Raw genomic sequence first — 26794 nt, 5'->3', positions numbered from 1 at the left:
AATCCCATGATAATACATTCAAATTTTTTTTTCATATATGATCTGCAGATATATCCTTTTTGTAAGTTTGTAACTGGAAACTTGATGATTTTTTTTCTGTTTTTTTTCGGATCCAAATCTACCATTCAACTAGATTGGACCAGATTAGACTAGATTCGACCAGATACACATACTATACAATGGTAATAATGGACTTGTCCAAAGAATCTTGTCCATGATTCTGTATATACTATATTTATTCATTGAATAAAAAAATGAAATAAAATAAAAAACTTATGAATGAATGAATATTCTTTTTTAAATATTTACTTTGTCAAATGACATGAAATCTATTAATTTACCGAATTTATTCTCAATGCATTCTCTAAGAATGATGGAAAAAAATGTACGTCGTCATCGTTGTCTGTGAATTCTTATTTTTCTGTTTTTTTTTTTGTTTATATTCCTTTTATTCCTTAGAAGCCATTTTTTTCTTCTGTTGTTGGTGGATCAAATTATCGGTAACAGTAGTAGTAGTAGTAGTGATGGTGGTGGTGGTTGTGTTTGTAATTTTATATGTTTCCCAAAATTCATAGAAGAATATTGGAGAAAAAAAAATAATAAAAGTCGATTCCTTACGGTGATAGTGGTGTTGGTATTCTGGTAATAATTCTGCGCATCACCCCGGTAAATATGACAAACACACACACACACGCATATACTTGATGCATATTACCAGATTAAATACACACAAGCGTGCGTAAAAACATCGTATATGTTGTTTCAAAATTCTCATTCAGATTTTTTGTTCTCTCTCAATATGTATCATTCGTTTGATTGCATCGGATATGATCGGTTCATCATCATCACCAACAACAACATGATAATGATGATGACAAATTATTCATTACAATAAACACTTCATCGATTTTTGTATTGTTTATCGATCCATTTTTGATCATCCATACATTTGTTTGTTTGTTTATTCAAAGTGTCTCTGTGTGTGTGTGTGTGATTGATTATGAATAAACGACAAATCATCATCAACAGCAACAACATCGGCAGTAGCAACAACAACAATGGATATATCAATTTTGTTTGTATAAAACATCCGGTTTAAAGTAAACAGAATAACGAAAAAAAATTCACCAATCAATCAAGCAAGCAATTTTTTTTTATTGTTGTTAATTTTAAAAAATCATTACATTGTTAATAATAAAAAAAATCCAAAAATGACGTATACGTAAATACTATTGGTTTTAGTTTTCTGGTTAATCACAAAAAAAAAATTTTCATTTGAAATGGATATGATTACGGTCCAACACCATTACCAACGACATACGACACTGTTTAGATTTTTTTTTTTTTGAAATGAAAATAATTACCACCATCATATGCAATTTGTGTATGTGTTTGTGTTTGCGTTTGTGATAATGATCATATATCATAATTAATTAATTAATCTAAATTGATTAATCACAAAAAAAAGAAATTAGTAGTAGTAGAGCAACAGTGGAGGTTGCCCAAATGTCCAATTTGATGTGGCCGGACAACACAACCGACTGTGTTTGTGTGTGTGTGTTCATTCATGGATCATCATCAAAAGTTTAATCTAATTCATTCTAATCACGTTTGATGTAATTTTTTTTCGCAAGTTTATTAAAAAAAAAATATCGAAAAAAGGTAGGTTTTTACATCATGTTTCTTGCTGCAATGGGTTGAAATTTTGTTTTCAATGGGTTAGAATGTTGAATTATTAAAATGTTGTTTTTTTTCTACATGGAAAAATGAAATTTCATAAATGATTTATTGGTGGATTATTTTTTTTTTGTTCGATCATGACGACGATGACGACGATGATGATTGAAACGAAAAAAAAATTCATATTTAAATTCAGGCCTGTTGCTTTTTTTTCCTTCGAGAATATTCCAGTTAATGATGATGATGATGATGAAAAATTGACAAAGTTTCACAGAATTTAAATTTGAAATTTTTTATAAACTTTTTTTTTGTTCATATCGAAAATTCTATGATCAATGCAATTAACTTTGTCGTGCTGCCTGGGCAGAGAGCAAAAAAAAAACTTAACAGAATATCGACAGGAGCAAAAAAAAATCGAAATTCCGTAAACATAAATAAATAAAGATTACATACGAAATCATTAATGAATGAATGTCGAATGAGGACAAACCAGAATTGTTGTTGTTGTTGTTTATTGTTGAATTTTTCAAAATATTGTCACATTGTCATTTATTGATCAGCTAAAAATGAATCTACCGCTTATTTATTTATTTTCCATTCTTTTTTCTTTTTTTTTCATTCATTTTCAAGTTCTTAGTTCCAGTAATATCTTCTTCAGTGTGCTTGTGTGTGTGTGTGTGTGTGTTGTTTGGATCCTCTTCATCTATCTATCTGTTTATCTGTGTGTAAAGATAAAAATAACTTTTTTTTTATTATTCGAGTATTTTGTGGTCATGGCGGTGATGGTAGTAGTAGTAGATTAAAAGTATACACTAGATTTATATTCGTTTTTTTTCTTACGATCAGAAAATTCATCATTGTTAAAACGAGAACATTGTTCCAATATATTAATCCATGGTTTTATTCTCGTAGTCATTTTCATAGTTGTCATTGTTGTTGTTGTTGTTGTTACTGTCATTGTCCAGAACCTAATCAAAACGATTGACAATCCATTTTTCTTAGTAATGTCTTAAGAAGAAGAAGAAGAAGAATTTCGTAGGTTTTTTTCATGTTTTCGATAAGAATAGGATGGGTGGAGGTAGGGCAGTCAAAAAAAAACCGGGCAATCCACAAGTACAATTACACATTAAAAAAAACCATTATCAGTAATTCTTTTACATATAAACCACACACACACACACATAGTGAGAGAGAGTCTATAGATTCTTAAAGAATTTTCCAGAATTTGTCATTGACATCCTCGAAATCTAAATAAAGATTTTCATTTTCCCTTTTATCCGATTTAGTTGTGGTGATGGATTTTCACTTAATTCAAGAATTATGTGCAATTGTAAACGAATAAAACAAAAGAAGATTATTTCTATTTTTGTATTTGTGTGATGCGGCTTTTCAAAAACTTTTGATGATGATGATGATGATGTTGATAATGTAAATGTCAATATCGATGTATTGATCGGTGGTCAATTGTATTTTTTTAACCTTAAAAATGACTTTTTTTTTGCTTGACATTCTGTCTAGGCTTTTATTCTTTTATTTACATGAATTATTAAACAACGACAAAAAATGGAACGGAAATTTTTCATTTTTTCTCCAGCGACAACTAATCAAATATTTGAATTTCAAGGAAAATTTTTCTCAATTTTTACATTTTAACATGAATTTTCCTTGTTCTGGTTGAAGAGGAAGATTTTTTTTTTTTTTTTTTTTTGATGACAAAAATGGACAGCAATTTTTGATTTAAACAGAAAAAAAATATAAAAAATTTCAACAGCGACGAAAAAAAACCCAGTAAATTGTTGTCGATGTTTGGTTTCATCAAACAAACGAATTTTAAATTCCAAATTGATGATCACTGAATTTGTTTTTTTTTCCTGGTTAAACAGTGAACATGTAATTTAAAATAGACAAAAATTAGAACAAAAATTGATTGGAATCTTGAATCGTTTTTCATGCGTGTGTGTGTGTAAGATAAATTCACCAGACTAATTTAGCCATTTCACCATTACTATAGTGATCAAAAGTGAATAAATTTGAATGAATTTTCTTCTGTTTCAATTTCAACTTCAATTTGTAAAATTGTAATTCATTTGACTATTTTTTTTTATTTTGGATTTATACAGGAAAAAAAACCATCAACTTTTTTTTTGAAAATCCATTGAAATCAAAACAAATCGATTTTATTTATTTTTTTTTTGTTGTATTCTCAACAAGCCATGATGACATCATTTTCAAAAAGTTTTACCAAATGTATGGATTGAAATCCATTTTCAAATATTGATATTAATATCATAGACACACACACACAATGATAATGATGATGATGATGAAAAATTATGAATCATAAATTTTCCTTGAACTACAGCCAGAATGGAATAGCAAAAAAAAAATTGTTACCATTTTTTTCCATCTTTCTCTCATTTCTCTTGTCTCTCATAATTCTGTAGGAATATTGTTGTTGTTTCATAATAATAATAATAATAATAAATTTTGTGCAAAAGAATTTGGCAATTGTTATGTATTTCAAGTGAAATAAATGATGATTATGATGATGATGATGATGATACTTCAAACATTTTTTTTTTGCCAATATTATGATGATGATGATGATGGTTATCTCTTTATTTTTTTCACTCACTCACTCACCCACTGACACACTCACTGGCTTTTACTTTGTAATAATGAAAATACATAATAATAATTGATGCTATCAATTTTTTTTTCTATTTTTTTTTGACCTAATTCGAATTCACTGAACATAAATTTTTCTCTTATTATTCATTTGGGTGCATTTTTTTCTCCATAATTTCATTTTTTTTCCTATGATTCCTATGAAAACAAAACAAAAACTTAACTTTGGACCCATTTTTTTTGACCAATCGCCAATTTTGTTTATTTGGTATTTTTTGCCATTGATATTATAACAACAAACATTTGAAATATTGTAACAATAATTTGTTCTGGAACACAGAAAAAAAAAGAAAAATAAGTTTTCATCTTAATAATAATAATAATAATAAGAAACAGAATTGTTATGAAATTTCAGGTGAATACACACACACACACACAAACACAAAAAATACTAAATGACTGGACAGAATTGAAATGGTAATTGAAATCGACACAATGTCAGTAACATGCACACAACACACACACACACACACACACATATTGTCAATGACAACGATAGAATCAAGAGAAATAAAGAAAGGAAAAAAAAATATTAGGAAAACGATAATGGATTTTTAGTGAAAATTGGTATATGGAATGTTGTTGTTGTTGTTGTTGTCGAAAAAAAGGAGAGAGAGAGAGAGAGAGAGAGAGAAAGAGAAACCTTATTGCTATTTGATAATTTTTTTTTCTGGTCAAATTATATTACACACACACACACACACACACACACAGCATATATCGAGTAGATTTTCTTTTTCTTTTTTTTTTGTTGTCGCTGTTGTTATGTCACATGTGTGTGTGTGTGTGTGTGTTTAGTTTTTCCATTCGTTGAAAACATAATAACCAATTTCCAACGAAAAAAAAAGAATATAAGAAACTTGGAAAAAAAATGGAAATGGAAACTTTCAACGTTTTTTGTTCTGTTAAATCAAACAGACCGAGCCAGAGAGAGAGTGAGAGAGAGAGAGAATGAACCAAAATGTTATCAATTTCAATATAACAAGACTTGCATTTGAAACCAGTAATTTTTGTTGCTCAATTTTGCTGTGTATGTGTATGGTATCATCGTCATTATTGTTAGGGCGTCGATACATTTTTACCATTATTTATTCCTATAATTATTAATTACAAATCGATTTTCAATCAAGGTGTCAACAACTAATCATGTTTTGTGTTTGTCTTCTTGTCATTATTTTTTTGATTAAATTAGTTCTCTCACTTTGGCCATGACATATGTGAGAAACAGAGAGAAAAAAAAGATTTATTGGCTGTAAACAGGTGATTTTTTTTTTTTTTTTTTTGCACATCATCATCTCACACAGCTGCTAATTGAAATCATCTGCATTGGAACAACATCACAATCATTTTGTTTTTGATTGAGGGGGAGGAGGGGTGATTCGGAAATCTTTCCAGACAATTCGATCAATAAAAATTTCACCGAAAATTCATCCGTTTTATGCACTTATAAATTGGCAAACAAAATTGATAATAAATAAATAAATAAATACTAATAATAATAAGCTGATTTCCGGATTCAGTCGACAACACACATACAAACAAACAGAAAAAAAATCATAATTCTCGGATCATTGGTACGAAAAGCAAAAGCAAGAAAAAAAGAATGGAAAGCTCGATATTTGATAATAACAAGCCCATTTTTTTTGCAGCCATCATGATCATCATTGAGAATGGTGTGCAAACGCACACTTGATTCAAATTATTCAAGGATCATTTGATTCTCAAATGAATGAATGAATGGATGGATAAGGAGCGCCAGATAGAATTATTTTCATCATTTCTCATTTGGTTCATGTTTCTATTCATGGCCATTGCACAAAACAACAAAGACACGTTGTCATTTGTTGTTTTGATATTTTTTTTATTTTTTTTTTTTTTTTTTTTTTTTTTGTTAATGAGAATTGTTCGATTTGTATTCAATTTTATTATTGTCATTGGCTGGTGCGCGCACACAAATCTGATCGAATATTAATCTTTGACAATTTTTTTTTTGGTTGTTGAAATGTGCTAAAAAAACAAAACAAAACAAAACATAATGAATTGACCATTTTCTCCGGTGTTCAATCGAAACGTGTCATGAATTTTTTGCAGGTTTCTTTTTCTTGTTGTTTTCCATGGTTGTGCCAGAAAAAAAATGAAATAAAATGAAATTGGATTTATTTTGACGTTGTCGCGTTTTGTGTATGTATGTGATTGGATTTCATTGTTGGAAAAAAAATAGTCGACGATCATCATCATCGTCATCATCAATTATTATCATGTTTGTTGACATGAGCAAAAAGCAAAGAAAAAAAATTGATGAAATTCCAAGTAAAAAATTTTTTTCTTTTTTTTTGGTTCAAAATATATTGGAATTTAATATTTACCAGAAAGATTCTCTTGGATAATCGTATTTTTTTTCTAATAAATTTTTATATGAGAAATTTTCCGGAAATGATTTTCATTATCATACACACACACACACACATGTTCTTTTCAATATTAAAAGAAAAATTTTTCTCTCTCTCTCTCGATCAAATAAATCATTCTTGACTGTTTAGCTTTCAATTTGTTCAAGATCAAAAATAAAAAAAATGAAAAAAAAATTAATCGATCGATTGAAAATAAATGAAAAAAAAAAGAAAGAAATGATCTGTATGTTTTTGAAACGGAAACGAAAATTCGAATAATGATGATAAATTCACTGTGAAAAAAAAATTCTTTAACACAATTTTCCACTATCATGATGGACGAAAACGAATAAAAATGAAAATTACTGCACATTTTGATTCCATTCATTCATTGAAATCTGGTGGAAATTTTTTTTTTTTTTTGAATGAATAACCAAAAAAATTCTCCAGAAATTCAAGAATATTCATTCATTCAATATTCGGTTGTTCAAAATGGTGGGGTCATTTCATTTTCATTGGCTGTTGTTGTGTCTTCATACATTGTCAATTGTGAGTTTTTTTAAATTTCTTGTTTTTTTTATTGAATTTGATCTTGATTTTTTTCAAAAAATGGTTTTCCGTCTTCATTTTTCTTCGGCAACACATAATCATCATCATTGAATTATTCGAACAGAATGAATTCCACAGTGGCAGAGATATGATGAAATGTACGATTTTAACAGAAAATGAGTGAGAGAAAAAAAATGGAAACCCATGCATTACAAATATGGCAAATATTCAAACACTTTATGATCTATATAATGTCAATTTGTCGAACTTAAAGTTGTTGTTGTTGTTGTTGTTATTGATCATCAGCAACAGCGACAACAATATTTTCATTTCGAATGAAAATGAAACTTTTTTTTCTATTCTTTCTTTTTACAAATATTCAAATGTATTAGACAACAACAAGTAAATGACAATGGAAAAAGACAGAAAAAAAATCTCCTGTTTGTCTAAATAAATATTAGTTAGATGTAAATGTAAAAACAAAGTTATCTTTATCATTATAAATTCTGCAAAATTCTGTTCCATTGTATAATATGTTCATTTTATTATTCTTGGTGCCAATGTTTTCTTTCTCTCTCTCTCTCTTTTGGTCTATCTATGTCCAGTTATTTATTCATTTTCATTGAGTTTCTGTTGTGACAATGTTCAAGATGCATCAACAAAAGCATCATCATCATCATCATAAGAAGCAGCAGCAGTAGAAGCTGAAATTCAATGAAGCATTCATTTTACTCTATTCACAATCATAATCATTGAATATTAGTATTGACAGATAGCCATAGAGAATGAGAGAGAGAGTGAGAGATAAATAAAGAAAGTGAGAATGAATGTAAATGAAGTGCATCTCTTTCTCTTCAAAGGAGAGAAAAAAATTCTTGGAAAAAATCAACAAAACAAAAATATCTCTTTATATGGCAATGATGATAGCCAAAAGTTTGAAGCGAAAAAAAAATAAATAAATGAATGAATCCCAATATGGAATAATAATTATCGAAAATGTATAGATTCTGTTGTATTGCTGTGGATTTATATTTATTCTCAATGCTCAATGACTGTTTGTCTTTGTGTTGTAGATACTGCTCTATCTAAGTCCAAGTTATTGACCAAATAAATTTTTGATTTTGTCAAAAATTTTCAAAGTTCCCGTTGTTATATATATAATATAAGTATATATCCGAGATGCTTGATAAATACTTGAGAAAACTTGAAAACAAAAAAAATTTTTTTTCCACGACAAAGAATAAAGAAAAAAAAATTCTCAACGATCAAATTCTCAATATGACTGTCAATGTGAATTTTTTTTTTATTCTTTGTCTACCAAATGGAATGAAATCCATTTTGATGATTATGCCATTCTGTACGGAGACAGTGAAGATGGTAGTTGATTTTTTCAAATTATTTGTTTCCAGGAAATTAGCTTTCAATTTTCTAAAATTCGGTCATTACATTTGAATGAATTTTTCTTGTTTTTTTTTTTGTTTGAATTGGAATTTTTTTTCCTGCCCAATCCATCCATTTACCACCACCACCACCACCATCATCCTCTTCTATTGATTTGATTTTTTTTTATCTTGGCCATAATAAGTCGTCTAGATTTTTGAGATTTTTCTTTTTTTGGGTTATCTAGAAAAATGCCGGCTAAAATGTTAATGTTGATGACATTGATAAGTGGGCGTTTCTCCCTTTCTCTCTCTCCCTGGCTCTCGACGCCAAGATCATCATGTGAATAAGAAAAAGACTTGAGATGAGAAATTTTTCAACATTTTTTCAACTTGCACACACACACCCACACACAGACACAAATCCAACAAGAATTGTTCATTATATAAAACACACAAAAAGACTTGGTGACCAGAATTTTAAATCAGATCAAATGAATGAATGAATGAATGGAAAAAAAGTCGAAAAATCATGGAATTGTTCTGGAGAAAATCTTATTTTCACCACATCCACACAAAAACACACAAATTGTTCTGGTTGTTGAAAAAAAAATTTTTTAATCTAAATGTTGAGAATGAAAAGAAAAATAAAAGTTGAGATTTTCAAAAAACAACAACAACAACAACAACAATGATGATGATGATGATAATGAATGTTAAAAATTTTCTGATCATTTTCAATGGTGGTGGTGGTGGTGGTGATTTTTTCTCCTTTGATATCCAATAAGAATAGTAAGACAGCCAAAAAATTGGCAATTTTTTTTTTTTTTGGTTTGGTTTAGTTTAGTTTTCAGTTGGGCGTATTGATTGAACACCAACAACAACAACAACAACGACAAAACATATTGCAAGAATCGATATCCATTCATATAAAAACATTAAATATTAAACATTATGATCGATTATTATTGTGGTATCGTTATTATCGATTTGTTCATCGTACACACACAACAACAACAATTGGTTTTTGTAATGTTCTTTTTGTGTGTGTGTGTGTGGGATAATATAAAGAAAAATTGGTCAATCAATGAGTATTTGGTGATCGTGGTGACCATTATCATCATCATACTGGACCATTGTGATAGCCAACAACAATAGCAAAGAGAAAAAAAAATTGAAATTCTTTTCTTCTTTTGCTTTTTCATTACATTTTTTTTTTCGAAAGGCAATACCTATTTTTCTGTTTTGTTGTTCTGTTTTTGTCATCATCATCATCATTCGGTTCATTGTACGCAATTCATTGACAAAAAATTTGTCAAAAATAAATAATCGTTGTAATCGCACCCAACAATACAATACGTATGTTGATAATCAAAAACGAAAAAAAAAATTAACTTTTCAGAATTATTACTTTATTTAACAACTCCGTTTTTTCAAATTATGATTGATGATAAAAAATTTCTATTGAATGTGTGTGTATGTGTGTGTGTTTTACACCACCGACAGAATTTTCAAGAATCTGATTCTATTGAACAATTTCTAAAGAACGAAAAAAAAAATTGCGCAACCAAACACCCGCACACACACATACACACAGATGTCCAAATTTTTTTTTATTCTTTCACGACGTCACACAAGGGGAAAGACAGACATTTTTTTCTGGCCACACTCATCATCATCATCATTCGATCAAATGAAATGAATTATTAATAAATGATTTCATTTCATTTCAGTGCAATAATAATGATAATCATTATTATTGCTGGAATGGAAAAAAACAAAACAAAACCCACACACACACACAGACCCATAGACATAATAATGGCAATAATCTTAAGACTTCAAGACACAATGATGGTGAAACGGAAAAAAAGAAGAAGAAGAAAAAAAACATTATTTTCCAGTTATATTACAACGAAATTGCAATTTATTTCTTTTTTTTCCATTTGTTTGTTTCTGGTTCACCGGGTTACATATAATATAATCTTTAAATGTCCAAAATGTAACGACAAATATCGATGATGATGATGATGATGATGATATGTAATAAAATGAATGTGGGGAGGGAATGAAGAAAAAAAACAAGAAAATTTTAGTGAATTTTTTTCATGTTTTTTTCGGGATTATTTTTCGAAAATGGCGTTTACACACACACCTCATTGAAAAAACATTTATTTCGTGGAAAAATCTTTGATTTTTTGGCAGAAAATTTTTGACAACAACAGCAAATTTTATGGAATAAAATACGAAAAAAACGATTTTGCTGCAACTGTAAAAATCGTTACCAAAAAGAAAAAAACAAAGCATTTGATGATCAATAATCACCAGTGAGTAGTGAATGGATGAAAGAAAACAAAAATTAAATGAAGCTTAAATGATTCAATATAAGAATATAAAGATATTTAGTTTTTTTTATTATGGATATACTAGCACTATTGCTATTAGGCTAAAGAAAAAAAAGAAGAAGAAGAAGATGTGAAACAAAAAAAAAACTTTGGAGAATCATTGGAATTTCCAACACTTGTGTTCTGGTTCTGGTGCACCAATCGATTCCAACCGATAGACTATGGCCATTCGCCATCTGTTTGAAATGAATGGAAACAAATGGGAGAGTGAAAGAGAGAACGAAAAAAAAACTGAAACTTTATCCAGTTATCGTGGAGAGAAGTTTTTTTTCATCTTCTTCGTTATTATTGTTTGGCCAGAACCAAGAAATTTTTTTTTTTTTTTTGCTGAAAAAAACCAGAATATTACTTAAATATAGCTCTATTGTAAAATTCATTGATTCTATCAATGAAGCTTGTGGATGTGAACGCATAATCATCACTATCATGATGATGAAATTCTGTCGCAAATTTCCCAAATTTTTTTTTCTCCTGTTGTTATTATTATTGATGTTGTGAAAATAAAATAAAGAATTTTCCCGCTGCATGGTTAGCAAATAACCGTTGTCAGTAACACAAAATTATTATCGTCATCATCATGATCATCACGAGTATCGCAATTTATGATTATGTAAAATTCCATAAAAATAGTCACACACACACATAGATCTAGAGCCATAAATTCAAGGTGTTTATATGTGGTTAGTGGTTTATTCGTTATTTCAAGGAAAATTGAATGGCAATAAAAAAAAAAGACATACTGACTGACTGACAAATGGATTAAGAAACACCCGAATAATGGGCGCCCCATATAAATGAAAGAAAAAAAAACCCACTATTTTTCACCACTATTTCCACCCTCCAACCACCCACTCAAGAAAAAAATTTATTTGAAATTTCAATGAAAAAAAAACAACCGATATTCATTTACATTCACATTCACATGTGCCCCTTTCAATGTGGGCTTCACCATCTCATTATTATTATTATTTTTATGAATTTGTGAAATTTTGTTTGTCATTGTCGTGTGAATATTGAATGACAAATAAATGAGACTATTTCATTATAATGAATAATAATAATAATAAAACAACAACAACAACGACAACGACAAAAACCACCATCCACCATGATCATTTATGAATTATGGTGCTTGATTTATATGTATCATATTCGTACAAACAACGCCATACTATCAATGAATGAAAAATGATGATTTAACCAAAAAAAAAGAAAAACAAGGTAGAAATATTGCGAAATTTTTCATTTGAAATCAGGGTGGTGGTTTTTTTTTTTGGTTTTCGATACCAAAAAAAAAAATAAGCAAAGAATCAAATATCAATAAATTGTGCAAGTAAGCAGTAAAAAAAACACACACACAACGAATTGTTATTTCTATGTTTCTGATTTGAATTTGAAATTATTATTTTTTTTTTACTCTTCTCCATCCGTTTATTCATTCATTCATTCATCGTTGTTGTTGTTGTTGTTGTTAATCAATATATGTGTTTGTTGTATCATCAATGACATTCGATCCAATGACAACAACAACAACAACAACGACGACTACGGAGTAGAACAAGACAGCAAAATAATTTTTTTTCCAGCGAATTTTGATTATGCACAGGAAAAAAAAGTGCAAGCAAGAGAGAGAGAGAGTGAAATTCAATTTATTATCAGAGGGAGAGAGAAAAGACACGGACTGTAGTTGTGTTTTCCCGTGAATAGATTGAATTTTTCTTTTTTTTTCTTGTTTTGTTTTTTTTTTATCAGCCAAGCTAAACACATTTCTTGAAAAAATGTTTTTCTTTCTCTGTTGCAAATAAATGAAAAAATACTCTGTTTCATTTTTTTTCAATTTCAGAATTTCCATTTTAACAATTTTTTTTTCTACTGATTCTTGATATGCGAATAAAGTTTTTCTTTCTGTTCCGGTTGTCGTTGTAGTTGTCGTTTTCGTTGTTGTTGTTGTTGTTGTTTCCATCAATTTTATCCGATTTTTGTTGTTGTTGTTGTTTTGTTTTTATTTATTTTTTTTGTTTATTTCATGCTTTTTATGTAAAAATGGATTATGATGACGATGATGATGATGATAGTAGAAAAGAATTTAGGAAGGCCATTTTCATCCTTATGGTCCATAATGACTAGGAGTGGCCCAATGGAATGACTTTTCATTCTTTTGTGAGGGGCCAACTCTATTTTATTATCATCATCATTGATTATTTGGTTATATCAACAGTTTTGCCGTTGCCGTTGCCTTTGTTGTTGTTGTTGTTGTTGTTGATCTATTTTTATAACCAGAAAAAAAAGATATCAAAAGATTTACTCAAAGTGTTAAAAAAAACGACAAAGTTCAACCATTTAATATAACAAAATAAAAAATGGCGCACAAACACAAAAAAAATAAACAAACAAACAAACATATCGAGTACATTTAATCCGGTGGACAAACAAAACTGAAAAAAATACCAATCATATAAACACCCACAACAACAACAACAACTGCTACTGCGCATGCTAGAAAAAAAGCTTCTAGGTTTTGAAAAAAACACATAGAAAAACCTTATTAAACATTTATAGATTATTGAATTCAATTTTTGATTAATTATGATCGAATAAAAAAAACACCATATTTGTCATAATAATAATGATGATGAATATTCGTGTTTCATTTCATTTTCTGATTTTGATCACTGATTCTCTCATTCATTTACAGTTGTTGGTGTTTCTCATTCGTTTGTTTGTATGACAAAACATCATTATCATTAGTTGAATGACTGTGTGTGTGTGTGTGTGTGTGTGTGTGTGTGCTTATCATTTCAGAATCAAAAACAAAAAAAAACGATCATTTTGTCATCATTATAGACAAACAACAACGATTTATTATTTTTTTGAGTGAAAAAAAAATTCAAATATTAAATTCTAGAAAGAAAAACGGAAAATAATTTAAACTGATGGTGGTAGTAGTGGTGATAGTGATGGTGTTTAGCCAGAAAAAAAACGAGAGATGGAGAGAGAGATTGAAGAATATGTGTGTGTGTATGTTTATAAAACGACGGAAGAAAAAACTAAACAAGTCAAAAAACGAACGAACGAACGAACGAACGAACAAACGAAAAAAAATAATCATTTATCATCTAAAAAAAAAGAATAAATAGGCTGCAATAATGCCAATTTTTTTGAAATTTTAAATTTCCAAAGAATTGGAGAAAAAAACACACACACAGAGAATTTACAGAAAATATTTTCTTCATCTTATGATTTATAAATCCAAATGATGATGATTATGTGAATAAAAAAAAAAGAATTTGGAGATGATGATAGAAAAAATTGATGAAAAGAATTTTTTTCCACGGAAATTTTCCTGGCAAAAATTAAGCCAAACCACACACAGACAGACACAGACGCAGACAATTATACCGTTTATTTGAAAATCCCAATTTGCCAACCATGTGACCAATTTTATTCACAATGATTAATTACCGATTTTCTTTTCTTTTCTTGATTCCATTAGATCGATTTTTTCCTGTTGGCTCGATGGTAATAAAATGGAAAACATAAAAAACGAATTACATCAATAGATCAACGATCAATAATCATGATAATGGACAATGCATGGCCGATGAAAAAAATACCGAATCATATAGTGTAATTACCCGATCATTATCCGCGCGCGCACACACACACACACACATACAGAAGCAAATCAAATGAACAACAATTGATCCGGACAACACTTAATGAAAACGACAAACAAGAATCCAGAATAAATGATTAAAAACCACATAATAATATTGAACGTGTCAAAATTGCAATGTGTCAAATAATAAATGAGGTGAAGCCAACTTTTATGTTACTACTAATGTTGTATAATTGTCAACAATGTAAGTCAACATTGTTCAATGGACAACAACAAATGTATCGAAAATTTTCTACTGTAAAATTATCATCATTGTTGAATGTCATCAAACAAAAATTATTGTGGCCAACAACTACAACAGTAGCGATTATTGTCGTTTGGCCTACTTGAACTTTGTGGAACAGTGAATTTTTTTTCCCACTATTTTTGTTGATTTTTTTCAAAAAAAATAAAATAAAATAATCAGCCCGAATGGCTCTTTTGTATCGTTTTACTAAACTAAACGATCGTTTCAATACAGGAATATTTACATTTATTGTTACACGTTCAGTAACACGTGATCTACATCGTGATGCAACCACCAAAGATTTCTATTATGGCTATCATCGTTGGGCAATATCGTTTACACGTGCAAATGATCGTGCATTGGGTGTATTTTTATTGCTACGTAATCCATCACCATCGACAAAATGTTATGCTGATTTTACATTAACATTATTGAATCGTGAACATTTTAGTCGTAATGAACAACATCAAGAAAAACAATGTAAATTCACTACAGAACATACTACACAGGTAAATAATGATAATCGGAAACATCATTTTATTTCATTTAATATCTATTTATAATCAAAATTTTTTGATCAAAACAAAAAAAAACAATTGAAACAGAAAAAAGGGAAAAAATCTATTAATTCTTGCCAATTATCTTCATGTTATTGTTTTGTTATCATCCTCATTATTACCACCATAAATGAATCGATCAATCGATCGATCTATATCGATTGATTGGTATAGGAAAAACATTTTGTGTGTGTGTGTGCAGGTCGCACATTGCACCCACACACACATACAAAATAATAATATTTCAAAGACCAAAATCTTCAATAAGATGAGCATGATAAGTACTAAAAGAGAAAAAAAAAATTAGAAAATTGTTTCTTCTTTTGAAAACGAAATGAGAAGCGAACGAACCAAAAAAAAAAAAAAAAAAAAACAATTTCATGGTTGCATGAATCGAACAGCGGTGTGTGTGTGTAAACGTTATTCAAAGGAAACGAAAAGAAAGTAAATTTGGGCATTTTTTTTCTTGTATAAGTAGGTGATGGCAATAAGATTTAGAGAAATATTGAATTTAATAACATCATCATCATCATCATCACAAGATTCTTGATTCTTGATTCTTGATGCCCGAATAGTTTTGTATAAGAAAAGAATTTTTTGTATTTCTCAAAAAAATGATGATGATGATGATGATGATGAAGGTAGTAGTGGTGGTGGAAACAAGAAAAAAAAACCATCGAACCAAAAGAGTTACCTCACATACACACACACACAGGAAGCCCATATACCTTGGGTATTTTTTTTTTTTTTGACGAACAAATTTTTTTTTCTTGATTACTACTACTACTACTACATCAAGATAATTCGATAGCGTTTTTTTTATCAATTTTTCTCAGTATAGGTATGCCCCGGTATATATGTGATTATTAATACTGATAACAAAATAGTGGATAAAATGATGACGAAGGTAACAATAACGAAAAAAAATGATGATGATGATGATGATGATAATAATAACCAAACGAAACGAAACAAAATTCCTGAATAGAACCAAAACGGATATTAGTTTTTTTTCCATTAAATCTGAATTATAGATATAAAACCACCATCATCATCATCATCATCGTGTTAAGGTTTATTATTATTGCTTCGATAACAACAACAACAACAACAACAACAACAACAACAAAACAACCAAGTGTTTAGCAAACTAAAAAAAAAATTCCATCAAACCAGGTTTCGAAATACATCCGCACAAACACACACACACACATATTTTAAATTGTTTTAGGTTCCTGTTTTGCTTTTTTTTTCCTGGTGAGTGAATAGAATTTTACTCTTTCTTTCTTTCCTATGGTATGGAATTCGTTATTTTTGTCATCGTCATCATAATAAAAAAAATGACAACAACCATATAAAATTATTATCAAAAGCAATTATAATAGCATTATGACTAAATCAAACGAACCGAGAGCAAGAGAGAGAAAAAGAATTGAAATTTTATCATCATCATCATCATTACAATAGTCTTCCAGAATGGAATAATCATCATTCACATATATAGTGTCAGGTTATTGCATTTTTTTTTGCCATTTAATAAAAAAAAATTATGTGTGATGAAATAGAGAGTGAGAGAGAGAGAGAAATACTTTAAATTAATGTTTGTCACATGTTGGTATTGTATTACTACCCGAAATTACCACCCTACTACCCTACTACTACCTCTACTGCTGTGGTAATGATGAAATGTGAGATTTATTTTTATTTGGTTTTTTTCCATTAATTTTTTTGTTCTTCTTCATATTTTCGATGGTTAAATTTTTTTTTGTTTATCATTTTTGGAACAATAACAACAATTGGGTGTAGCTTGTTTTTCAATTTATCCAATGTATTTAATAATAGATTAATTATCTTGTTGTTGAATTGATTATTGATTGATTGAATTAACGATAAAATTTGTTTATTTTTTTTTGCTAGGGCGTCAATAAATGGATACCAATGAATGAAATTCAATCACGCAAATTTGGTGATGAAACTGGTGAATTTCTGTTGGAACTTAGCCTAGGTAATATAATGACCATTTTTGAAACCGATCTACAAGTGTCAAGTAATAATAATAATAATAATGGTCAGCTCAAAAGTGGTAAATTTGAAAGTGCCTCATTCAGTTTTGGTTCATTTGAATGGAATGTTTCTATTGTGATCCATAATTATGGTGCCACAAATGCCGTGACAATAGCCAATGATAATACAGCCAATGAAACATCATCATCATCATCATTATCGACAAATCGTATAATTTATGTATTTTTAAATCGTTTAAGTGGATTTGATCATCCATGTCGTGTACAATATCGTGTTATAATTGGTGATGATGATCAAAAAAATCATGAAGATTCCAATGTATTGGATCAAATATCCGATGCTGGTGGCCGTATACGTGGATTTCAAATGCAACATTCACTTTGTGATCTAATCAAATCAAATGGTACCGTACGTGTTTATGTTGAATTACATTGTTGTAATGCAATTAGCGAAGCTAAAGTGCCTATTGTACGTAATCCTTCACCAAATATCAATTGTTATGATCGTAATAAACAGGTAATATATTGAGTGATATTATTCTTTTGTTGATTTTTTAACACTTTCTGTTTCACACACACACACACACATAGGGTTGGTGTATTGAAGCCGACCTGGATAGTGAATTTTTACGCCTTAAACTTTTTTTTATGGATCTTCATTCTGTACCACGTAATCATTTACGTTATATATCATGGATTGCATACGTGATTGCAAAAGATCCACGCCATGGTGTACGTGAAAGTTTGGCCGTATCGAATGCACCACATTCAAATTATTATGTACAGGATGGTATCGATATGGGCGCAATGATGGATACAACATTGCCAGTGGCAAAAGTATGTATCTTGTATGAATTTTTTTTTTTTTTTTGATTTATTCCATTTCAAATTTATATATGGATATGTGTGTGTGTGTATTGATTCATGTTTGTTTTTTTTGCCCACCAGATTAAAGAATCACCAAAAATTTATTTAGAAAATGAAAAATTAACCGTACACGTTGAATGGTGTGATTCAATCATGTTGTTCAATCATATTTATCATAAATATGATGACATTACACGTATACATGGCCATCAAATGAGGTATGTATTTTATGGATAACCAAATTTTATTTTCACTTTCTTTTTTCTTGCCAATTCATTTGATTTGAAATCCAACCATATTGGCTATGAAACAATGTGTATCATGAATGAATGTTTTAAACATAAATGCACAGAAAAAAAACAAAACAATAATAAACTGAAGAAACTACGAATCGGAATTCTAAAAAAGCACTTAAAACTAGGAAAATAAACAAAGAATTTAGAGGCAAAGTGAATTTTTTGGATTCTTTCCAAAGAATCAATGTTGCTATTCTGTTATCGATTTGAGTTCATTGAAATCCGTATTGATGAACAAAAAAGAAAAAAAAAGAGAAAAAAAGTGAATGAGGGAAATAAGATTGGCAGCCACCACCACCACCACCACTCTACCATAGATTCCATTCGGTATTTATATATGTTATATTGGTTGGAAAATGGCAAAATAACCAAATGACAAATGACTATTTTTTTTTTTTTTTGAAATGAAAAAAAAAATAAACTTGACGGCGGCCACTCGATATATATATATATATATATATCGTATCAATATATCCATTTGACAATTCACAAACATTTTAACACTGAAATGGAAAAAAAACCAACTACATACCGTATGTTTAGAATATGTGTAGCACTAACAAAAATAAAAACCACCGGGTATTATTTCAGATAGAGAGAATGAGAATAAATTCAAATAGAAAACATGAATACAAAAGAATCGAATGAATGGAAGAAAGAAGGAAAAAAACACCGAAAAGAATTATTATTTTTGTTTGTTTGTTTGTGTGTGTGTGTGTGTGACAATCACACATTTACTTTAATTAAACTTAATCATTGGTGACATTTTTTTATTATTATTATTCACTCACTCACTGTGTATTCTCATTTGATAGAATAAAGAATTTGGTGAATGGAAAGAATATTGGACACACACACACACACGCACGCATCATGAACTGAATTGATTGACTTTTTTTTCTCACTCTCTCGCTCTTCATCATTGTATCATTTTATCGACATCATCAAGACGATGATGATGACGAAGAATTTTTTTTTCGTTTCGTTGTTCCATTCAAACATTCAATGATTATTCTTTTTTTCTCTATACCGCTAATTATTCAACAATGTTATCAGATTTTTATTTTCTTAAACAATTTCACTCAACAATGATGATGATGATGATGAAGCAATTTTTTTCTTTGTTCTTTAGTTTGAAAATTGTCAAACTGTCAATTGATGCATGAAACATTCATGTATGAAAGTGGAAAAACAAAAACAAAAAAAAAACAAAACACAATCGCTGATTGGATTTTTTTTTTTTTTTTGGCGATGGAATCAAATGAAAATGAAAATTGAAATTGAAAAACCAGAGGAAAATCTTATGATGATAAGCAAGCTACTAAAAAAAAGGAAACAATGAGACAGTGTAAGAATTGAAAAAAAAGAGATACATTATTATAATGAGATATATATATCCAACGAACAAAAACAAAAAACAACAACAACAACAACAGCAAGACAAATAGATGATTGAAGATTATTTTGCCCCTTTATTTTTTTATATTCAAAACTTTTAAAAATCTTGAGAATCATTTTATGAAGAAAAAAAAACGGCCGGAAAAGATTGAGAATACACCCACACACACAAAGTGAACAAAATTTTGATTTTTTTTTAACGAGTGAAAAAAAATGAAATAACAATAATGGATTTTTGTGAGAGATTGAAAGTCATCATCATCGGAAAAAGGGGCCAAAGAATTTTCTTTCTTTTTTTGTAATAATTGAGAGCCATAAAAAAGTGAATGATAATCACTATTGGTGGTTTATTTGCCATTTTGGCCATTTTTTTTTCTCTCTCTCTCTTGGAACAAAATAACAACCGCCCGGTTTTTTTTTCTTATGAATATAATCGGAAATTCATTAATATTTTCAATGATGATGATGATGATGATGATAATACTGGACAAATACAAAGAAAACAAAGAATTCACAAGAATCGATCATATCAAATAGTGATCGATTGGTTCATCATCATCATGATCATTCAATAATAATTTCCATTATTATTCCACTTTGAGTTTTCTTTTCATTCATTCATTGCCTCATTATTGTTGTTGTTGTCATTACGATGATGATGATAATCAATTATTTCTATATAGAAAAAAAAGATTGTACTTGAATTATTCGTGTGTGTATGTGTGTGTGTTTTGTATTTTATTTGTAATGGAATTCAATTTACCTCATTGTTATTGAATGATATGTCATTATTTGATGATTATCGATATCTTGTGATCTTTTGTTTGGTTATCCGAACAATTGTATCTCTCTCTCTCTTTTTATTTCTCTCATTTTCACCATAGTTATGTATGGTTGGCTTATTTTTTTTTTATCTGGATAACCAAGAAAAAAAACAAACTAATCAACCATCAATGACTAACCAGAATTACAACATTTTTTTTTTGTTGGGGAAGGGGAGGGAAACATAATCATCAGCCACCAGTATAGAACAAACGGAGCAAAAAACAAAAATTGTTTCATCAGAATGAGATAATCCTTTTGTTTGTTTTTTTTTCCATATTCGACTCTAATACCACCACCGTTGTTGTCGTCATATGTTTTTCATTTTTGTTGCCGTTGTTGCCGTTGTTGTTGTTGTTGTTGTTGTTATTGCTAAGCAAATGATGATAATAAAGACAGAAGCTCAAAAAAAAATGGTGGCATAGTGACAATTTGATGAAAAAAAAAACAAACGAGAAAAAAATATAAAAACGAAATCCTTTCGCGAAACCAAAAAAAAAAAAAATATCAAAATAATGGGAAATCTATCATTAATGTACACAACACAAGTCACATGTGTGTGTGTGTGATTATCCAGTGTGGCGAAAATGAAAATGAATTCCAACGAAAATTAATATCGACAGAAAAAAATATATATAATTTACCAAGCAAAAAAAAAAAAAAAAATATAAACATTGTATATACATACACACGTGATTATTACACTCTAATTAATTTATTAATTAATCTATAATCCAACTTTTTTCCATCGTCATCGTCGTCGTTATTCGAACAGCAGGCAATCAAATCTGGACAATTTATAATGTGCATAGATTGAATTTCTATCTCAACATTTTTAAATCTATCAATGGATATATAAATGAGAAAAAAAAATTCAGTTTCTTCTCAGAACATTAAACATCAAGAAAACGCTGTGTGTGTGTGTGTGTGCGTTTTTTTTCTGAATTCATTTATAATTCGGGTTAATTGAATGAATGGTAATGAAGAAGTTTCTAGTTTAGACTAAAAAAAAACGCAAAATAAATTGATTTGAAAATGATGATAATAATGATTAGGATTTCACAAAAAAACACACACACACACACAGACACACTTTTACTTTACTTTTCAAGGTGGCAAATTTTTTTTCTAGTGTGTGTGTGCGGTGGGGTTGGTGTGGTGTGGCCAAATTGAATTTAATCCCAAATATCAATGTCGTTTGTTTTGTTTTGTTTTGTTTGTTTGGAATTTAATTAAATCACAATGCTCATTTATTTATCTCTTTTTTTCCTGTGTATGTGTGTGTGGGTGTACAATTTGCAACCAGAATTCGACTCTAATGAATCCATTCTAAATCAAATACAAAACAAACAAACAGACCTATCAATGTGTGGCGATTTGAACAACAACAAAAAAAATTTTCCATTTGATTACGTTTGCTCATTTGGATCCAATGATTTGTGTGTGTGTAAAAAGAAGATGAAGATGAAAAAAAATGAAATCAAAAAAAAAACAACGATGGATTGAAAATGAACAAAAAAAAACTGAAAAAATCACAAATGAAAATTGAAAAAAAAATAAATGTAAACAAAATCAAAATGAAATATGAAATGGAATTTTTGTCTTTTTTTTAAACATGTTGTTTATTGGAAAACCTGAAAAATCTATTTAGACTTGATTTTGTTTGTTTGTTTGTATTGAAAAATTGACTTTAATGGACATATAAAAAGATCATGTTCATGTTTTTTTTTCTTCTCTCTCACATCATTGAGTTTTCTCGTTGTTTGTTTGTGGTGTGTGTGTGTGTGTGAATGTGTGTATAGAATTTTAAAGGCAAAAACTGGCAACATCATGATGGAATCCAACGAATGTAACATCCATTTGTTTTGGGCATAATGTGTAGGTGTGTGTGTGTGTCATGATCATAAATTTTGTCAATTTTTTTTTTGCAAAGACAAGAAAAAAACGACAACGACGACTACAACATTATTATTAGACAAATTAATCTTACTTATGGAGAGAGAGAGAGAGAGAAATGTCGTTTTTCAACAAGAAACAAAAAAATCATCCGGTGTAAAAAAAAAATAATGATGATGAGCAAAATAATCAATCACGAAAATTCAATTTTCAATTATTCAATTGAAAATTGAATTTGCAATTGATAATCATTCAATTTGATATTGATATCCAGTATGTGGTTGAAATTAAATCGTTTTTTTTCGTTTTTTGGCTCAATAATTTTTCTCTGGTTTTTATTTTGTTTTTTTTTTTTTTTTTTTTTTGGATCAAACAACACAACGATAAACGAAAACAAAAAATGGCAGAAAATGGTTCGATACGACAGAAAAAAAATACCAATCTGCTATTTGAACGCATATATTTGTCGCCGTTGGCCAATAATATTATCATCTTTGAAATGACAAATAGAATGGATAAATAAATAATCATTAGATGACGATGATGATGATGATATTGGGAAATACAGCACAACAAATGATTGTTGTTGTTGTTGTTGTTGTTTTTGTTGAAAATGAATTTATTTATAAATATAGAAACCAAGTATACTACTATTGGACTCTAATTAGATCCATTAAATAGAAAAAAAAGCTTAATGTTTTTTCTTCTTCTGATAATAATGACAACAACAACAACAACAACAATGTACTTTTCATTATTTTGGTAGGTGGATAGATTGAAATAGCCATTATGTTTGTTTTGTTCATTTTCGATCATATCATAATCGGGTAAAGTAAGAAAAAAAAAAGGAATCGGATTTTTTGTTTTTGTTTTTATTATTAAATAAAAGCAAAAAAAAAAATTTTTTTTTCGTTTCTTTTTACTTTATTCCGGACATTTATTGTAAGAATTAGAATGAATATCACAGGAAACGACCACTCCTTCCATTCATATGTACACACACACACGCACAACTATTTTGTGTTAATCGTATTGTGTTCCAATAAAATGGAAAATAAAAACGATGATGATGATGATGATGATGAACTGAAATAAATAAAAAAAAAGAATGTATGAAAAAATAGATTGAAAGTGGTGGCTGAATATATTTTTTTTTTGTTGTTGTTGTTTCCATCATCATCATCATCATCATATCCGATGATAGTGGCCCAAGAAATTAGAATCGTTCCATTTTAATGAATAAAATGAATGGATGGAATATTCTTTTATTTTTTATCTCCTATTGATTCAGAATTCTCTCCTCTTCATTATTGATTAAATTATCTAAAATGTTTTTTTTTGTTTTGTTTTTTTCTTTTTTCATTCATTCATTATTTCCCGTTCAATCAATCAACATGATGAAATTTTTTTTTAGACGTGAAATACTTGCCTTGAGCAATGAAAATTATAGCCTTGAAAAACAATTAATTTCGTATCAAAAAACCATTGGACATACGACAACATCTCGTTCAATTTCAAAAGATAATTCAAGTGAAAATGGTTCAATTAAAAGCAATCAACAACAGCAGCAACAACAACAACAACAACAATTACATCATCATCAACATCATTCACAGCAACAACAACAACAACAACATAGACATCATATTGGTGGACGACGTTCATCATCGGAAATACAATTAAATGTTGAAAATTTATCCAAAATTATTAATCCATTATCGATGATTGTTAAACAACAAAATAATCCACAACAACAATTAATTACGCAACAACAACAACAACAACAACGAAATGGTCATCATCATCAAGATTTAGTGACAACAATTCATTCAACACAATTACAACAACAACAACCACAACCACAACAACAACAGATAGTTCATAATGCACGCAATATTCATTCAAAACAACCAATACAACCTATACAACAACAGGCAACACAACAATCACCAATTTTTCATCATCATCATCATAAATTGCCTACAATACCAAATCAACAACAACAACAACAATCAACATTACAATATCAACATGGATTTAAAAATACATCAATGATATCAAATTCACCAAAATTTAATTCATTACGTAAAGCATCGCTTACACATTATGGATCATTACCAAATAATTCTACATCATCATCGATGAAATTTTTTTATAGTGAAGATCAAGAAGATTATGGTCCAAATGTTTTAAACACGAGTTTAACGCCACCACCACAATCACCACGTATTGTACCACAGCGATCATTACATCGATCAAGAGAACGGAATTATCCACCACAACCAATATTATCATCATCAACAATGCCGATGGCCATACATCAAACATCATCTTCATCATATGGTGATGGTGGTGGTGGAAATGGTAATAATATAAATGGTCTACTACCACCACCATTATTTCCGTCGTATAATACAATAGATAATGATGATGTTCTAATTCAACATTATCGTACACAATTATTAACCCAACGACCAATATCACCGAGCTTACAAACAACAACAACAACAACACAACCACCACAATTATCATCACCATTAAGACATGGACATCATCATCATCATCATCATCATCATCATCAACATCATCATCAACAACAACATCAATATGGTAATCATCATTTTATAAATCCAACGGTTATTGTTGATAATGAAAATTGTACAACATTGCAACAAGAACAATTACTAATAAATTCAGCTAATGGTTGGACAGTACCAATAACAACAACGATAACAACAACAACAACAACAACAACAGCAGCAGCAGCAATAACAACAAACATACCTGTAACCATAATAACTGGAATTGATGAAAATGATTATGTATCAGGTGGAGCAGGTTACATACATGGACATTATGTTGGATAAAATAATCTATATACATATATTACATTCCATTATATGAATATTCTATGAATCAAATGAAATGTGAAGTATTATATATATATATATATATATTCACCCATTTTATTATGACAAAAATACACCCTTATGGTCACACATTTATTTATTTTTCGCCATTTGAAAAATGAAAAAAAAATAATCGTGATGATTATTATCAAACGAAAAATTTTTATTTTGCAAAAAAAAAAAATTTCAAATTCCAGATTTTTCTTTCATTTATGCACTTATTTTTCAACATTTATCATTCACACAAATCAAATCAATCAGTTTTCATTATCAAAAGTGAAACTGTGAAACAACACCATAATACCACCATTTTATCTGTGCACACACACAAATACACACAACAGCAAAAATGAAAAATCATTTTCAATTCTATATTTTTTTCCTATTTATATATATTATTACAATATTGTTGTTGAAAACTAAATAAAAAAAAATGATTACTATATATTGACATTTACATTGTATTTATTTTTTTTTTGCTGATTTGAATTTGCGCATGCGTACAAAAAAATTGTCATTTTTTCATGAAAATAATGATGATGATTGAGATTTATCAACCAGATTCAACGAAAAAAAAATAACGTATTTGAAATGGTTGAATCTCGTTTTGTTTTGACATTCAATCCAATTGGCCATCCATTGTTTTGTATTTTTGTATTTTTTTTTTTTTTGCAGATTGAAATCCGTATGTTCATCAACGTCGATTCAATTTTGTTATAAATAGTTTGGACCGTTTGTTAATTAATTACACACACACACACACACACATTGATCGTTGAAATGTGTATATTTCATTTCATTTAAAAAGTTTTCAAATTAATTTTACAAGAAAAAAAGAAACAAAAAAAAATCAATTTAATTAAATTAAATTACAGTGATACTTTGGTTTTTTCGGATGGTGACGATCGAAAATGACTAAAAAATGGCCACCATGACTTGATTTGTATCCAAAATTCAATCAAACAACAGCACAAGATGGTAAAAATGACAATAAAAGATTTATGGAGAAAGTAGAAAAAAAATTGCAAA

General features: G+C 28.9%; 1 protein-coding gene across 2 annotated transcripts; it reads left to right on the top strand.

Moving 5' to 3' along the window:
* The first annotated feature begins 126 nt into the window (after positions 1–126).
* LOC124494834 (uncharacterized) lies at positions 127–26215 on the top strand. 2 transcript variants are annotated; one of them, XM_075729812.1, is made up of 7 exons: positions 127–182; positions 972–1662; positions 14585–15505; positions 17471–18094; positions 18169–18414; positions 18526–18662; positions 24271–26215. In XM_075729812.1, the coding sequence occupies exons 3-7, from the start codon at positions 15182–15184 to the stop codon at positions 25721–25723; spliced, it is 2784 nt and encodes a 927-aa protein (XP_075585927.1). In that variant the 5' UTR covers positions 127–182; positions 972–1662; positions 14585–15181; the 3' UTR covers positions 25724–26215. The 2 variants fall into 2 exon arrangements, with proteins under 2 accessions (XP_075585927.1, XP_075585926.1); XM_075729811.1 differs by lacking the exon at positions 127–182 and having other exon boundaries at positions 732–1662.
* The last annotated feature ends 579 nt before the right edge of the window (positions 26216–26794 follow it).

The sequence above is a fragment of the Dermatophagoides farinae genome, chromosome 3 (genome assembly GCF_024713945.1).
Source record: "Dermatophagoides farinae isolate YC_2012a chromosome 3, ASM2471394v1, whole genome shotgun sequence".
NCBI lineage: Eukaryota > Metazoa > Arthropoda > Arachnida > Sarcoptiformes > Pyroglyphidae > Dermatophagoides > Dermatophagoides farinae.
The sequence above is the reverse complement of the archived record's forward strand: the minus strand, read 5'-3'. Positions and strand labels throughout refer to the sequence as shown.

Excerpts from the sequence above, each read along its gene's own strand:
- LOC124494834 (XM_075729812.1), top strand. The coding sequence starts at position 15,182 with ATGGCTCTTTTGTATCGTTTTACTAAACTAAACGATCGTTTCAATACA. Across the intron at positions 18,095-18,168 it reads GTTATGATCGTAATAAACAG|GGTTGGTGTATTGAAGCCGA; the intron begins GTAATATATTGA and ends ACACACACATAG. Across the intron at positions 18,415-18,525 it reads CAACATTGCCAGTGGCAAAA|ATTAAAGAATCACCAAAAAT; the intron begins GTATGTATCTTG and ends TTTGCCCACCAG.